The 18,279-nt window shown below is 39.2% G+C and overlaps 1 protein-coding gene across 6 annotated transcripts in view; it reads right to left on the bottom strand.

Annotated features, from left to right (window-relative positions):
- Positions 1-1,219: 1,219 nt before the first annotated feature.
- The window catches only part of PDE5A (phosphodiesterase 5A), a 102,357-nt gene continuing 85,297 nt past the window's right edge, over positions 1,220-18,279 (bottom strand). For 5 of the 6 annotated variants that reach the window (XM_075929816.2, XM_075929817.2, XM_006112599.5 and 2 more), the window contains exons 15-21: positions 17,261-17,348; positions 15,969-16,069; positions 15,801-15,878; positions 14,325-14,388; positions 13,265-13,339; positions 12,163-12,246; positions 1,220-8,046 (exon numbers count right to left, since the gene is read on the bottom strand). In XM_075929816.2, coding sequence (XP_075785931.1) covers positions 7,909-8,046; positions 12,163-12,246; positions 13,265-13,339; positions 14,325-14,388; positions 15,801-15,878; positions 15,969-16,069; positions 17,261-17,348 — 628 coding nt within the window. In that variant the 3' untranslated portion in view covers positions 1,220-7,908. The remainder of the gene's footprint in view (positions 8,047-12,162; positions 12,247-13,264; positions 13,340-14,324; positions 14,389-15,800; positions 15,879-15,968; positions 16,070-17,260; positions 17,349-18,279) is intronic. The other variant, XR_016349478.1, reaches the window with a different exon arrangement.

Here is an 18,279-nt window from a genome sequence, read left to right as displayed (position 1 = left end):
TGTTCATTTTTTTTAATTGTATCCTTTGGTATATATGGTTGTGACAATTTTCTTCCACTATTTGATCTGAGGAAGTGGGTCTGGCCCACGAAAGCTCATCACCTAATAAACCATCTTGTTAGTCTTTAAAAGTGCTACATAGTCCTGTTTTTTGTTCCTGAACAAAAATGGTCATTCTATATCCACTTTTTGACCTAAAATGACAGTTTCCTTATCTTACCCATTACAAAGATAGCTTCCCCAATTATCACCTCTAATACCATTAGCTCACAGACATTTACCTTTCCCCACCTCTAATATCATTAACTCACAGACATTTACTTTCCTTTCCCCCTCCTTCATCCCCCTTCTATTCTGAAATGTGATTTGTCCTTTTCATATGTGTTCATTTTTTAAAATTGTATCCTTTAGTATATATGGTTGTGACAATTTTCTTCCAATATTTGATCTGAGGAAGTGGGTCTGGCCCACGAAAGCTCATCACCTAATAAACCATCTTGTTAGTCTTTAAAAGTGCTACCTAGTCCTGTTTTTTGTTCCTGAACAAAAATGGTCATTCTATATCCACTTTTTGACCTAAAATGACAGTTTCCTTATCTTTACCCATTACAAAGATAGCTTCCCCAATTATCACCTCTAATATCATTAACTCACAGACATTTACCTTCCTTCCCCCCTCCTTCATCCCCCTTCTGTTCTGAAATGTGATTTGTCCTTTTTCATATGTGTTCATTTTTTTAAATTGTATCCTTTAGTATTTATGATTGTGACAATTTTCTTCCACTATTTGATCTGAGGAAGTGGGTCTGGCCCACGAAAGCTCATCATCTAATAAACCATCTTGTTAGTCTTTAAAGTGCTACATAGTCCTGTATTTTAAGATATCTTGTGACAGCCCTGGTATGTGTAACTGCAGTGCTCTCTAGTGGGAAATAACAGCCAGTTTTCTTTTTTCTTTCTAGTTTTGTTTGTTTTTGTTTTTAATGAAGGGGTAGGAGAGGAAATAATGTGCAACTTATGTTTAGAGAATTTTCTAATACTAAAGCAAAAATTCTCTAATGTGCCAAAGCAGGATCTTCAGACTCTCAACAGAGTTTAATAAACAGATGCAATTACTTACAACAATACCCAAATTATTAGAGGCAATTTCTTGGATCAGGATGATGACATTGCTTTGAAAATGTATCCACAATAAAATTAATGACCAAACAGCAAAACATAGCTGACATCTTCCTTTTTATTTTACAAAGCATGAAAAACAATACAAAGAGAATGAGCAGTAGTTGAGTAGCAGTTAGATCATAGAAAATTAATTAGCTGTATACTCTTTGTTTTATCAACTATACAGTAACAAAGACAAACAATTCTGTTAACTAGCTGAAGAGAATTATGTCGAATAACTGTGTAGTAGGGAAAATTGAAGAAGCAAGAACAAGCCAACATTCAAAAGACTTTAACGCTACTTAAAAACTGAACCTAATATACACTGTAACCCTGTTAGCCTAGTACAAAAATACTGTGCTCAGAAACTAGATTTTTGTTAAAATATTTGAAAATGTAGAAGAATACAAATAGACATGCTCAGTGGCAAGTGACAATTCATTACGATTCCTTTTATTAAACTATAATAGAAATTTATTTTTAAACTATGTACAGTGCTTTTCACACTACATTCTTTAACAGACACATGCATGTGTCTAACATGTTTATACACAGAGGGCTCAAATTCTAACTTCAGTTACACCTGTATGGTACCATTGAAGTCAGTGGAGGCTGGTTGAATGAACTATATATATAGTCTATGCAGGTGTCACTGAGGGCAAGAATTTGGTCCAGGGTCTTCATAGGTATAGGCAAGAATAAAAGTAAATTTGGCCCACTCAACAACTCTCTGGGGCCCCGTCCAGCTTCCACTGAAGTTAATAGGAATCATTCCATTTACTTCAGGTCAGTATTTGATCATTCCTATATCATGGAACTGACAAACTCATGGTGCAGCAGTTAGCAAAAGTCAGCTACTGTTTAGCACACTTAATTAATATACATTTACAAATGGTGCTTAGATATGAATTTTACCATGGAAACCAACCTCTCTCTGTGGAAAACAAGACTTTCCATGCAATTTTCATTCAGCTAGTGATCCTGAAAACAGAAAGAACCTGATGTCACAATTTGCTGTATCTAGCAAAATGTCACCGATACCCAGATCCGACTCAGATGATGACTCTCAATTTTATGAGTGTCCAAACAAAAAGCCTCAGACCCATGTTTTAAAGCAATGCAGGCATCTGGAGAGTTCTTATAAGGGTGATTGTTACAGGCCAGGGATTTTAGAAATAGCAGGGTGCTTGCGGAAAGTAGACTACATGATTAGTTATATAAGAATATTCTAAATCCACACATATGCCAAGCTCCCAATTATAGCTAATGAAAATTCTACCCACAGGACCAGGCCTTTAAGAGATACTGCGTTACAATATCATAATGTATTGCATGAATCAGCACTTTCTACATTGATGCTGGTTCACAGTTGTGATGAGATCAAACCAAAACACTGATTCAGTGCCCCATACATTTTTAAGATCTACATTTGACTTGACTTCAGGCTTCTCTATATAATGGACTGAACTAGAATAGTAGGACCAAATGCCCCTTGAAACTGAAGCATCTTAGATCCAGATTAGATTCCACACCTGAACTCAGCATCTCAGAGCTATCCCCAAATGAAGTACAGGTTGAACCTCTTTATTCTGGCACCCATGGGACTTGAACAGTGCCAAACCAGAGAACAGGCCGATCATGGGAGGTCAATATTGTCTAGCAACATTTCCAGCTGCTTACTGGGATGTTGGAAAAAGAATACTGAGAGCCAGGACTGGTGGCTATCAAACTTTATGGGACCATGGGAAAGGAGGCCTTAGCTATGATAAGTGGACATCCAGCTAACTAAAATCGTGCCAGTCCACTGATGTTGACTGACCCAAAAGTACCAGGTTAGAGAGGTTCAACCTATATATTGAGCTGGCTTTTCAATAGCTTGCTTTTGTATGCACTTGAGTTGCACGTGCACTAGGCAAAAGTAGGGTTCTGAAAAATCAAACCCATTATTGTAAAGAGATAGTCCTGCCACTATTTAAAGTTTCACACAAAGAAAGAACTCACTATCAATATCTTGTCAGCATCCCAACAAACTGAATGCAGCATGTGTTGACCCACTTAGCTACAAATTGGTGGGGGAGGGGGAATTAGAGAATAGTTAACGGAGATGCTATTGATTTATAATCAACAGTACAAATAAGTAGCTATTAAAAATCTGTGTGTGATTTTTCCTTAACTGCTTTTACTGGATGCAAAAATAACAGGAAGCCTGTTTGTTCTCCAGTTAATATTACAGAGGTGGTATCTTGCTGAATAGACAAGTTTTATTCTTCCTGCTTAAGATCCTTCCTCTTTTTTTAAGAAAAAGAAAAGAAAAAACAAAGGTCTATATTAAGGGACTAAATTTTGTCCTAGAATTATGAGAATATTCAGTGAGAATATTCATGTACATATGAGGGCAAAATTTGGCCTCACTTTGATCTCTTTTGGTGTCTTAATTCAAAGCAATAGGAAGAACACAGTGAGCCCAATCCTGATCCCAAAAATATTAATGTCAAAATTCCTGAACACTCCAATGGGAGCAGGATTGGATACAAGGGTTAAATTCTATCCCAATTTATGTCTTGTACAATTCTCATTGACTCAACTGGATGCACAGGATGTTAATCGGGGCAGAATTTGGCATACAGCTTACTAAGGCATTTAGACACAACTCCTGATCAAAATAAGGAAAGCTGTGTAGCTAAACAAAGTTAGCTTTGAAAATTTCCATCTGCAAGTACAACATATTTCAGGCACAGAACCATTACATTTCCTACATGGTCACCTATGTTACCAAAGGCAAAAAGTATCTGTTATCTGCACACAAACCAATCATGCTAAAGCCATAAAACAAAAATTGCAATCATGAATTGGCTTTCAGGCAGAGAAACACACTATAATGCTCTGATCATTCTCTGAATTAGCCTAAAATATGTAACAGAAGGCCTAAATAATTACTTTTAAAAAGTTTGTACAGTAAAACTCCATTAGTCCGGCATCCAATGCTCCGGGACTCCTGATGGTCCGGCACCATCAGGAACCCGGAAGTGCTGGGGCAGCCGGACAGGCTTCCCCCATTCAGCTGCTGCTGAAACTGACCAGCAGCTGAATCGGGGAAGCCGGGAGCAGAGCAGCTGGGGGGCTGCCAGGTTGGTCCCGTAGCGCCGCCCCTCGGGGCTGCGGGACCAACCCGGCAGCACCCCAGCTGCTCTGCCCCAGGGGTCCCCGATTCAGCCGCTGCTGAAACAGATCAGCGGCTGATTCCAGGAAGCCCGAAGTAGGAATAAGAGATCCTCCGGAATAGGGCTTTATTCCGGAGGATCGGGCCAGTCTAGATGCTTTTTTCCGGCTTTTCCCCAAGCCGGAAAAAAGCGGCAGACATCTTTATTTAAATCCCGCGGGGGATATTTAAATCCCCCGCGGATTTCCCTATTCTGAAGTTGAAAATTAGCATGCCCCTTTCGAAAAAGGGGCCAGTGTAGACGTAGCCTATGTGGTTTTTTTTAAATACAGATACAGGTATGTTAAGACAACATTTTGACAGACAGCTTATGTAGAACACAATGCTAATTTTGTTCCAATATATATATGCTTTCCTCTATAGGGAGAGATTTTGTGGGAATACTTTAAATATATGACAATACTAGTAATCATCTATATTTCAGTGGAAGTAAAAAGTGATGTCTATATGTTATTTAACAAAGATATCACTCCACCATTCTTTTGCATTATTTAAAAATATAAATCAAGCCATGAAAAAAACCCCTATGTTGTACACACACAGAGATTACAGCAAATAAGATACATAATAGTTGGGCTCTAATTATTAATGCCACATCACTAACAGTAATGTTATTATGGTTCATTTGTTGTGTCATCCCCAATTAAGTTTTGCTCTCAATTACGCTAGCAAGAATAAACCTATACTTTATCCACTCACATATAAAATTGTCTTAGATAAGAAAATAATTTTATTTCAGTAACTGCAGAATGCTAATTCCTATAATAAAAAGAACACAGAAATACTGCACATTGTGAGGTAAATCTTAGCTATTTATCTAAAGAATAATGACAAGTCTTAAGGATGATGATTGTGTTTGTGCCTGTATATAAAATATATATTATGTATACACGCAGCTCATATTATGTATGCATAGACACGCAGAGTACTGCATATCATAATACTCAAAGAATTCTTCATTATTAAAATTATACATTAGACTTATGGAAACTCAAGTTGACAAACAGCTTAGAAAATATTTTTTCATAGGAAATATTTTCAAATTTGGCTGCAATAACAATGTACTGATGTTCACAGGGAACCTTAAAATAGAGTTAAATCCATTTAATTGGATTGGTTGAAATGCTGCAGAAAACAATAAGAACAACCTCCTACATTTCCTTATTTCTATAACTAAACTTAATATTTTGGAACAGTCTGAAACATTTACTTAACCTTTCCTCTATTATTTCTTATACTTGAGTGACTTTGTCTCTTTTTTTCCTTCTAAGACCAGAACCAGCAGGGATGGCAAAGAGAGGCTGTTTTCACAGCATTAAAGATTAATTGTAAGCCCATGGTACTGACAATCTCATGGGTGGAGGGGAGAGGGATATTTCTTTCAGTTTCCAACTAAAATTGCATGAACTTGAATGATTCAGGCAAACAAAATGCACACTCAGATATATCAGGTTTGGCCATCTCAATAGCTGGTATGTAATATAAAATATTCTTATAGATATGAAAATCAGCAGCATCTTTGTGGTTTTCTACACAGCAAATGCTATATCTGCATTATTGAGAAATTTTATGAGCCCCTCTCTCATTTAATCTTCTCATCATGGCTACACATGGCAATTGTGCTTCCTTAATTCTAGAGTTTTGGGGACTGTCTTGTCCAGACGATTTCTCGGGTTCATGCCCAGTGGCTCATTAAAAATAATTTATTAGGCATTTCCTAGTAAAAAAAGAAAAACAATAAATTGAAAGAATGAATTCCTCCATATCTGCTGCAAACCCACTGTCTCTTAATGCTTGTTTTATCTTGTTTAATAATTTTAAGTTCCTGCAGTATGCTCACTTGCTTTTTCTTTCAGTCTTCCTTTACTTTTTGTTTTAAGATTTCATCTAGATATAAACTATTTCTATCAGAGTAAGTGCTAATAATATTTTTTTTTAAATAAAAGCATTCTAGTTTCCTAAGTTAACTTATAAAAACCATCTTCAATTACAAGCAAGTCTTCAAAGTGGTCACGGTCATTGCTTAGTGCTACTAGTCTAACAAATCAGAGACTCACTAACAACCACCAGAAATATACCCTTTTCCAGATCATATTCTTGACTCAGCCAGTTTTTTCATCACATGCTTCCACTATCACATTCTCCTGAGCCTTGCTTCTCTTGTGTCAGTCAGTTGGTTATAACAACAATCAGTTCATTTGCAGTATGACGATATTATCAGCAGCTCAATAATGATCCTGGTTAGCTCATTTTACTTCTCTTTACATCCATTCTGTTTCTTCCATCTCTGCATCTGTCAAGTTCTTCCAGACACCCTGCTAGCTACACTGTGGCTGCGTCTAGACTGGCAAGTTTTTCCGCAAAAGCGGCTGCTTTTCTGGAAAAACTTGCCAGCTGTCTACACTGGCTGCTTTGAATTTGTGCAAGAACACTGACGATTTAATGTAAGATTGTCAGTGTTCTTCCGCAAATACAATGACTCTCCCGTTTTGCGCAAGAGAGCCAGTGTAGACAGCTGAGAACCGTTTTGCGCAAAAAAGCCCCGATGGCGAAAATGGCGACCAGGTCTTTCTTGCGCAAAACCGCGTCTAGATTGGCACGGACGCTTTTCCGCAAAAAGTGCTTTTGCGCAAAAGTGTCTGTGCCAATCTAGACGCTCTTTTCCACAAATGCTTTTAACGGAAAAACTTTTCCGTTAAAAGCATTTGTGGAAAATCATGCCAGTCTAGACGCAGCCTGTGAGTTGTGGTATCTTACCATCTCATTGAGCAGCTTTCACCATCTCTGTGTAATTTCTTGACACTTCCACTGAAAATCTCACTTAAGGTCCCTGATTGTCTAGTAATTCACAGTATTTTTTAAATACTTCTCAAAAAGGTATGACCATTTTGTTGAGAAACTCTTATACTGTACCAATGTCTTTTGCTTTTATATCTCACAAGTCCCTGTATTTTGTCAACTGGGACCCAATCCTGCATTCCCATATAAATGAGGCTCTCCCAGATTTCAATGAGAGTTTTTTCTTCACAACAATTGTTGATTAGGCTTTTAGAGTGAATTTTAACCCCCAAGCTCCTTTTTGCCTTCAGACTTCTTGCAAAAGAATAAACAACATTGCTTATTACTTACAGTTACATAACAAAAAATAACAGACAAAGTGCCATATATGGTAATCTTTAAGGTACTGGCCACTCATCAAATACTAAACAACTATGTACACCTGTAAAGTAAAATGCTTTCAAAGACAGTCTGGTAACTGTATTCGTACCTCTGTGTAGAACTGATCAGAGAAAACTCTGCAATTCTAATTTTCTACTTCACCTAAATGAAATATAAGAAGTATACATTCATTATACATCAATCAAATAAAAATGGTCATGCTATGCGCCGGGAAAATACATATATGTTTTTAAATACAATAGTGGCAAATAATACTCTAAATCCCTACAGTGTATAGCAAAATGTAGTATCCTCACATTACTGTATCTTCCGTGTAAACTCAAAATTATATTTGCTAAATCAGAATCTCAGTTCCGCTTGGGCTGATTGCTTTCTCCATTAATCAGATTCTTCTCCTGTTGTTCAGCTAAGGACTGCCATTTTTGCCTATTCTTTCTACAGCCATCCAGAAGAGGGTAGCAGGCTTCAGATACATGTGTCAGGGCCTGGAAGAAATAAAACAAAGCAGACTAGTAATGCATAATAAAAGACACAGTTTTCCTGTGCTCCTTAAGATGTGCCTGTTGGAGGCACTAGAATATGTTTGAAACACAGAACTTGGTTATACTAATAGATAGTGGAATTGTGTTGGAAAAACTGATTTTAAGCAAAGCTCCCTCTCACTCCAAATCCAAAATGAACTCAATTATTTGACACATACGAATGTCCATTTTTATTACTGAAGCAATTACTGATTTAACAGAATTACACAAGGGTCATTTGGCCCCTAAGTATTCTGCAGCTGATTAAGAAAGGTCTAGCGAATAGCTGTGTTTAATAACCATTCTCAATTACTTTTCATCTTCTAGTATAGACCAGGCAATAGTGAGTTACTGGACTAATGAAAGTGAAGCAGAGAACAAGTTTGGAAACAGAATTGAATTCCACTGTTTGGATTAGGATAGAATGGATAAATACAAGAAAAGGTCAAGTAATTTCCACTGAAACTACATTTTAATGAAAAATGTAAAATCCATGAGCATTTTTGTGATTTTTTTTTTGCTTCATCTGCAGTCACATACAATGAACACACAGCCCTTTACTTCTATTATCCTCTGGAATTCAGTGGAACTACTCACATGAGTAACCACAAAACCCACTGTCTGTCAGACTTATTAATGACTGACCACACAAAGAACAAGGGCTGAAGTTAATGAAGAAGAAATCAGTTAGGATTTCACTCATGAAACTTAATTCTCATTCAAATAGTAAAAGATCGTGATGCCAAATTCTCCTTTTTCTTCTGATAGTTTTACAACAATATAACACCACTGGGCCATATCCTGGTGTAAATCAGTATAGTTCCATTGACACCAGTAAAACTGAGGAACTGGCCTACTGTCTTCGTTGGAATTATTCTGGATTTATATCACTGAGAGGAAAATCAGGCCCATTAAGTACAATTCACTGGAATTATACCATTTAATTTTCTGTATATGTTTAAATGGTTTAAAATGCTAGAACAGTTTAATTAAATGTCAGCATTGAAATCAGTGAGATGAATGAAACAGTTGTGCTGTTATTTATAGATTCATAGATTTTTTTTAAGGTCTGAAAAGACCATTATGACCAGCTAGTCTGACATTCTGCATAACACAGGCCACAGAATTTCACCCAGTGATTTCTGCCTCAAGCCCATTCACTTGGACTTGATAGATTTTTGGTAAAATGGAAAGCCAAACTTTCAATCCTGCCTGCAGCATGTGTGAGATACTCTTAGGGACAGGAAGAAAGGTTATGAAAAAGCCAATGAATGGGCAGGCCAAACTAACAGTTGTGCTTATTGATTATTTTTAAAGGGCTAGGACACTGGAGAATGAACAGGTCGTTTGTTCCTTTTCCAAGTGACTTAATCTGAAATGATTCATTGTTTCATTACGTGTTACTCATTAAAGAAAGCAGGCAGAGTTCCCACCCTGCTCCAAACAGAATATATCTAACATGGATCTGCTCCAAAGTTAGCTTTTTCATGGGGCTTGTATCTATTGTTAACCTGAATGACAACACCAAAGCAAATGTCCCAGCTTAAGCTTTCTCCCAAACTGGGCTGTTTTAGCGATGTGAATGACTAGTTGACTATCTGATAAGCAAATGCTTATTGGATCGTTGACAGGCTAGTCGACTGGTCACTCCCTCCCTCCCCCTACTTGCTGCCTCTATCAGAAAGAGGCAGTGAGGAGGGGGTGCTTCAAAGGAGCAGCGCTACATGGAGCCTGGGGATAGACCCCAGGCTCCATGCAGCGCTGCTGCTTTCAAATACTGCATGCAGCCTGGGGACACTCAAGCTTGCCCTGGGCTCCATGTGGCATTTCAAAGCAGCAGTGCCACATGGCGCCTGGAATCAGCTGGGCACTCCCCCGCTGATCCCGGGCTTCGTGTGGCGCTGCCGCTTTGAAACGCTGTGTGGAGCCTGATGCTGGGTTCCCTGTGGTGTTTCAAAATGGCTGTGCTGCAAGGAGCCCGGGGTCAGCCGGGGAGTCCCCAGCTGACCCCATGCAACACTGCCGCTTTGAAACACTGTGGTGAGTATGTGGCCAGCGGGGCACTGCCCTGCTAGCCCCATGCTCCCTGCAGCGCTTTCACCTTTGAAGTGTAGCAACTGCGCTAGGGTGGTTGCTGCACTTCAAAGGCAGAGGTGCCCTATTGACTAATAAAATAGTCAATGCACATTCCATCAACTATTCGATTAGTCAATTAATCAAAATTTAACATCCCTAGGCTGTTTTATGCATATTTACCTCTAGGATCTTAGTGCTCTCGTTTTCTCTGCTCCATAGAGATAGGCCAAACCCTCTTTTAACCTGGGGGACAGTTAATAGGACCCACCTGCCAGCATGAATCAGCAGAAATAACTCTTCTCTTGTGTGGTCCTGCATTCCTAAATAGGATCCTAGAAGCTGCCAGTCTGTTAGTTTCAGTTCCTATTATATGAAGTTCAGTGGTTTAGTTGAGTATTTCTCTCACAGCACAGAGCAACACTGCTCCAAGGGACGCACAAGGTGGCACTGTATCTCAAGTAACATCTCCCAGAGCTCTTGCGAAATGCAGCATGCTCATAAAGAATGGAGTGTGAACTCCCCTTGGATCTTGATCAGTGCAGGGGAGGTTGTTGTGCACATCATCCTGGTGGCTACTGCCACTAGCTAGCAGCAGACCTTGTTCTCAGGAATACTCAGCAATGCAATTTTGTTATGAAGTGTGGGTACAAGAAGGACATACCTTATACTCCCCATACACTTGCATACCCACACAAGGATTGGGCACAGTCTGGCCCAATACCCTTTGATAAGTAGTTGACATGAGACCCAGTGACCCTTTGGTAGTTTCTCTCTAGATTTCCCTAAAATTCTTGTGTTGGAGGTTGGGTTGTCTCCCCCCTTTGGGAAAATGCCAGCTATCAAGTCCCATAAACCTGTGGACTCCAAGATCTGTATGGATCATAATGCATCTGCAGAAATAACAGGTCTTCTGGAGAGAGGGTCTATAGGACGCAGCCACTCTGTCCACTACAGCCGCCTGCCTTCCACTGGAAGTAGTTGTCTGGGGTTCTCCAAGAACAACTGCCACTATATTTCACTGCTGTTGATTTCCGAAGCACAGAATGGGAAGATTCACATGACTGCTGACTCTGTGCTCAGTCACTTGATCATTTGTGCTGTGGTATTTCAGTGGTGAAAGAGAACAGCCATCCCTGCCTCCTCTCAACCTGCAGATGGGCATTCACGCAGAGTGCCTTTGAAGCGGAATACAAGTTGAGGAATGAATGTGTGAAATCATCTTGCTCACATTTCCCATGGATAGATTTTGGGGGCTACGTTCCTATTTGCTCCCCAAGTTTCAGTTCTTAATAACTGCCTCCAGAATACATGACACACTCTGTGGAGACACTCAACTAGTCTCAAAGACAGGAAATTAGCTATGTTTTCATACACAACATAAACTGATTAAGCACCTAGTTAAGCAGTGCACAGTTTGTGGCTAAGATGCAAAAAACATCAGTAGGTTCTGTTGTGTTTTGTAGTTATAATTTGAAACTTGGTGCATATATACGTTAACATAATAATGGTTTGCACTTGTGCAGCATCTCTCACCCAAAGATTTCAAAGTACTTTACAACCCTTAATTAAGCCACAAAAACTTCTACTGTGAGACAGATGGGTACTATGAATTTTATCAATGGGTATAGCGAGGCACAGAGAGGTTGTCTCAAAAGTACATGGCAACTCGGTGGCAGAGCCAGGAATAGAATTTAGGGATCCAACACCTATTCTCCAGGTGCAATCATGAGACCACACTGCCTCTTGCCCCGCTTTTGCAATGATTATAAGAAACCCCTTCAATCATCTAAGTAAGCAGTTAATGATAAACACTGAAATAGTCTTTTGCCCAGATGGACTATTGAATAACAAACAACAAAGGATTTCTCATCTATTATTCAACAACTGAACAATAGCAAACTTGGTTCTAATGACAGCCTCTGCACTTGTTGCAGGCTACAATGCTCTTCTCTGGTTTTGTTAGTTGTACAATCTATGAAAAGAGTTCCCTCTCAAATAGAGTACCTCATAGAGTTGTAAACAAATGGCATCTATGAATCCAACCTGCATGCTGGGAATTTTATTTTTCTTTTCTCTGTTCATTAAATCCTGAAAATACAAAAAGAAGTACTCAGTTTTCACAGCAAACATGCACAGTGGATCAGTTACATATTAAAATAAGTTTAAAAAAAAGCCAAGTGTTAATCTAGACTGCTGTGTCTAGACTGGCAAGTTTTTCTGCAAAATCATCTGCTTTTGCGGAAAAACTTGCCAGCTGTCTACACTGGCTGCTTGAATTTCCGGAAAAGCACTGACGATCTCATGTAAGATCGTCAGTGCTTTTCCGGAAATACTATGCTGCTCCCGTTTAGGCAAAAGTCTTTTTCCGAAAGACTTTTGCGCAAAAGGGCCAGTGTAGACAGCACAGTACTGTTTTCCGCAAAAAAGCCCCGATCGCGAAAATGGCTACGTCTACACAGGCATGATTTTCCGAAAATACTTTTAACGGAAAACTTTTCCGTTAAAACCATTTTGCGGAAAATCGTGTTTAGATTGGCCACGGACACTTTTCCGCAAAAAGTGCTTTTGCGGAAAAGCATCCTGCCAATCTAGACGTGCTTTTCCGAAAATGCTTTTAACGGAAAAGTTTTCCGTTAAAAGCATTTTCGGAAAATCATGCCAGTGTAGACGTAGCCGAACTGTGTAGCAACGCCTTAGAAAGCATAGAAGAGTAGCAGCACAATGTGTTGTCAAGTAGGTAACTTGGCTGCCTGAACAATTTCTGGGGTCTTTTACCTGGACTGGCAGGGTACAGATCATCAGTGGAAGCTGAAGCCCACATTAGGAGGGTGAAATTATGTTTGCACTACTTTTTAAGAACTCTCTTCCTTTATCATTTAGAAGCACTACCAGCTACCTTGGAGAAATTCACGCTCTTTGCTCTATTGCAATGGTCAGCTTCAGATGTTTGGGAACAATAAAATGAAACTAGGTATCAGGTGTCAGATTGGGAAGAAGCTCGTTCCATACTCTGGTACCCAAAACCAACATCATTTTAAAAAAAGAAAGTCTTGCTGGCAGTAATTATTTGGAAAGAGGTGCTCCCACACATGGCTTTCTTACTTACTATTGGTTCTATGTTGAGTTCCTTTCTTTCTTTATCTCCTTGGTCAAAAAATTCTGTAGCAACAAGTTCAGCTATCTGTAAGAAATGTCACATGCTGTTCATTAATTTTAAAGGCCTATAGTCAATACAGAAAGTGTTATTGCTGGGTGTCTGCCCTGAGTGAATAAGGAAGAAGGCCCTGATCCTGAAAAGAGTTCTGTACACCAATATGAAGTCCCAGGTGGTTTAAATGAGCCTACATGCAAAATCTCGAATAGTGAGGTAGGCCCACTAAGCTGTCTCAGTCAAACAACACAATGTCAAATTAAACATTTTTAGCAGTAAACAAACTCAAACTAGATATGTTTGAATTCTTGAGTACCAAGATTCATTACATAAAAGAACACAACAAACAACTAGCATTTCATGGGCTGCAGCTCACTTCGTCAGATGCATGATGTTTTTGCTGAAACAGACTAACACAGCTACTTCTCTGAAACTAGCATTTGTTGAACATTAGTTCTGAAAAAACCCAAGAGTATTAATACATGCATTTCAGCTGTCTAACTGCACTGACTAGAGTGGAGTTGCCTGGGTTAGCAATTAAGGCCAAATCAGACCCAGTACATGTTTTAGAGACTCTTACCATATAAATACATTGCACTTGTACAGACCCTATTCCAAAACGTGTTCTCTGTATGTTGATAAATTCAACTCACAACAATTCAGTGACGTAAAAATTAATTTGCTGATGGGTACAGTGAAGCACAAAAATGATCAGAAGTAATAGAAGTTAAACCTACAATTTTCAAAAATATCTAGTGATTTTGGGCACTTCAGGTGGTGGGTGTCCATCTTGAGATAGCTGATCTTTGGGCACAAAAGTGCACTTGCCAGCTATTCATAATCAAAATTATGATAAATACACTTATAAACAAAGGTGATCTATCTTCTGAGGACTGCTTCCAAAGGTTGTGCCTTCTAACAATATCTTTGCAAAGTGGAAGGTGAGGTTTAGGAAGCAGAAGTTATAAAGGACAGAAACCCTTAGAAAGTCTTAAATTAAAAATTTAATGTATACCCGTTGTTGAATTGGCCATGGCTTTGTTATTGCTGACAAATCACACGCAGTCATCAGCATTGCTCTGTAAAAACAAGGAAAATTCATGGTTTGTTGAAATATGAAATTCATGTAGCTGTTCAGTCTAGAAGCTAATAAATATGGGTATGTCTACACTACCCCCCTAGTTCGAACTGGGGGGGTAATGTAGTCATACGGAGTTGCAAATGAAGCCCGGGATTTGAATTTCCCGGGCTTTATTTGCATAAAGCTGGCCGGCGCCATTTTTAAATGCCGGCTAGTTCGGACCCCGTGCCGCGCAGCTACACGCGGCACGGACTAGCTAGTTCGGATTAGGCTTCCTAATCCGAACTAGCTGTACGCCTAATCCAAACTAGCTACACGCGGCACGGGGTTCGAACTAGCTGGCATTTAAAAATGGCGCCGGCCGGCTTTATGCAAATGAAGCCCGGGAAATTCAAATCCCGGGCTTCATTTGCAACTTCGTATGACTACATTACCCCCCCTAGTTCGAACTAGGGGGGTAGTGTAGACATACCCTATGATACCCAAATAAAAACAAAGCCAAGCTAACTGATGAAATCACAGTAAGATGATACAAATATCCTTTAACAGGGGACTAGATGACTGAAGAATGGTAGTGTGGCAGGTATTGTGACAGGTATTGTGCCTGTCTGTTGTGTCATGTGGCCTGAGCAAATCCGGATCAGATCAGTTGAGATCAAATCCATTTCCACAGGAAAGGCCCATGTGCAAAGAGTTGGCTTCAGTCTGTTTGCTAATGGACAAGCCATATTACAAAATTACGTAAAATAATTACAAAAACAACCTTTGCTGGCTGTTTCGGGAGAAAGAGCAAGGTCTGAATGAGCCACTGGGTATGAATCTTAACTGAACTAGTCTGCCCCAAGAGGCAGTGCCTCCAAAATGGGCTGGTAGCACACTGATAAGTCATCCTGGGGAATCTTGCAGTGCTGCTGGTGTGTCTGTTTTCTGTCCCTCATGTCTCTATCCTTAAGTCTCTTTCCTTATGAAGCAAATTCATTTCTCATGAAACAAGCAGCCTTCCCTGCATCTTTCAGCTACAACAGTTCAGTGCTTTAAGACAATGTACCTACAAGCAAAAGAACAACATAGCATTCTGTCAGGAGTCCTACACACTTTAGGAATAATAGAAATGCTAGTGGGCAGGTGCCACATTATAAAAATCACTGTCACCACTAACAATCACTGGCAATTTTGTTGACTGTTTCAGGAGGAAGGCCACAAGAAGTCATTCATCATACAACCCCTGCAGCTTTCTGAACAATATTCAGGTCCAGGTGTCTATTAACTGACCCATTTGACTTGAGACAGCTTGAACAGGCCCAGATTAAACAGATTTATATTGGCTTTACTGAAAGTAACAGCAGTGTGAATTAGAAAACCTGATAATCGGTAATACAGTTTGGTGGTTAACATCTGCCATATACTTACAAAAATAGCTCCTTCTGCAGAGGATCTTCCCAGTTAAATTGCTGCTTTCGTAGAAGTTCAAAAAACTCTCCCCTTCTCCTTAAATGAGTAAACACAAGATTCATAATCAGTCTGACACAATCCAAACACCTGTCAGCAGCTGTTCAGCCAGATGTACCGCCAACTTACTTAATGTACAGTGCTAAGTCTGTGGCAAGAATGGCTTGCTTTATCATTTTCAGCGTGACCTTATATTCATCTATGGAAAGGTTGCTGAGAATCTGGTTTCCCTTTCCAAAACAAAACAAAAAAACGAAAAAGCAGTGTTAGCAATAAAGCTTGGAATGTGTCACCGAATTATTCCATCCCATCCAAAATCACTGAGCATTGTCTTGTAACTGATGGTTTCTTCCTACGCTGCTTTTGTTTGCATTCTCCTGCCTATGTACCCAATAAAAACATACTGCAGTATTCCTGAATAAAGGCCCAATGCGCTGTAGAAGCTCTGTAGTAAATGGCTGCTCATTAGAATGCTATAGTATTTTTATAAGGGTATACACAAGAGACAGAGCAATCAGGAAGCAAAGACCCTTCCAAGTCTTTAGTTCATCCCAAAGAGTTCATTTTCCACAAGCCATATTCTGGAGGTGCTTCTTTTTCTCTCCAGTAAAAAGACTGTAACAGACAAATATATTGCTTAGGAACTTGCCAAGTTACCTAACACAATGTAAAAATCTTATAAGAGTCACTCACTTACAAACAGCATCAAAAATGTCATTCCAGTGACCACTCCTAAATAAACCAAAGCATATTAGGCATGACATGAGGAGATCACAGCTATAGTGTTTCCAAGATTTTGTCAAGTGAATCAAGGTGAATCACTTGTACTGTAAGGTAGACCAACATTACCATGTCTTGATATTAAATGAATAGTGTAAACATGCTATTTCAAAATTATTGTGTATGCTGAATAACTGGTCTTCACGTTAGTTAATAATGGAGCAGTAGATAAAGAATGTGATCATTTTATTTACATATTTATTCCAGTTAGATTTGCACTCACTTGTGAATGTCAATATTTGGCTTCTGGAGTTTGGTTCATGCCCATCAGTAGCCAAAGGGTACTTAATTTATTTTTCAGAACTGTTGTGCGTATGCAGGGATGTACCTTACAAGGCAAGAAACACTGCCAATTCAAACAAGAGTTCACAAGAGGTCACAGGAATGGTAACAAAGCTTTTTGTTTTCTTTGGTCCAAGGAAGCAGGTGATCAAAATGAGAGTAGCAAGGATTCCCTTATCAGGAAACATTTGGAAAGGTTTGGTGACTCAGAAGTGGGGCTATGTATTTGCCTTCTTTACCGAAAAAGGAATAAAGATCATTTAAGAATGTATAATACTGGGAATTGATCCAGAAACTAAAAATATAAGTGAAATAGGCTAGGGCTTCTTTCAGTGCACACGCAGAAATGAGGCATTTACCGGAGTATTCAGGATCATCAGGCACTGATCAAAATGGTGATGCTCCATGATTGAGTGGCAATAGAGCTGAGCCAATGGATGTTCACTTCTGAGGAGTTAAAACATATGGAAAAAATGAGAAAGCAACGTAAAGGCACCAATTGCCCAGCAGCAGCAACAGCATCCAATACAATTTATTCTCCTGCCCCACCACTTCCTTGCCTGTTGGTTCTCTTTTCCCCCTCTTCCACGTGACTGGTCAAACAAAATGCATTTAGGGAGAGATCAACAGGGGAGCACGAATGTAGAAACAATGTAACTACTTTTTCAAAACACTGATTGCTCCAAAGTTCAGGTTTTGATTTAAACTGTAGAGGCCACTAACACACAAGCAATGAGAAAATAATACAAGATTCTAAAAGCAACCAGAGTCTAAAAGTGAAAAAGGAATGGCAATGAGAAAGGGCACTGAGACTGAAAACTTCGAAAGAGGAGAATAACTATCCAGAGAGGATGCTCTTCTGCAACTACTGAGCTTGCAAGCAGCAAATGGCATTAAGGCACAATCAATCCAAAGCCCACTAAAGTCAATGAAAAAGCTCATAGTGAATTCAGGAGGCTTTGGATCAGATCTTAGAGGAATTAATGCCAGCCATACCCTACTTTGCTTGTGACCCTACTGACTGCACTAATCTTGTTCATTCTGTTCCAAAATAAATACTTTGATTTACAAGGAACAAGTTACTGAGCTACCATCACTTCTCCTGAACTAACAAAATAGCCAAAGAAAAATTATGTGTGACTTGTGCTTCATTATTGTGCCATTGATAGAAAAAACAGCATGAAACTAACTGCATGGATGTGAAGTTTTAATCCTATAACGTAATATAGGATGTTGAACTTATTGTGCTTACTTAATTTTGGATGAAAAAGGGAAACTTATCTGAAGATTTCTATGTTTTGTCCTTCTTTCTCATTGCATAATGGAGTTCTTTCCTTTTATTAGATAGCCTTGCAAATCTCCTGTTTTTAACCATTTA

The sequence above is a fragment of the Pelodiscus sinensis genome, chromosome 4, assembly GCF_052426305.1.
Source record: "Pelodiscus sinensis isolate ZL-2025 chromosome 4, ASM5242630v1, whole genome shotgun sequence".
Lineage (NCBI taxonomy): Eukaryota > Metazoa > Chordata > Testudines > Trionychidae > Pelodiscus > Pelodiscus sinensis.
This window is presented reverse-complemented; position numbering and strand designations above follow the sequence as displayed.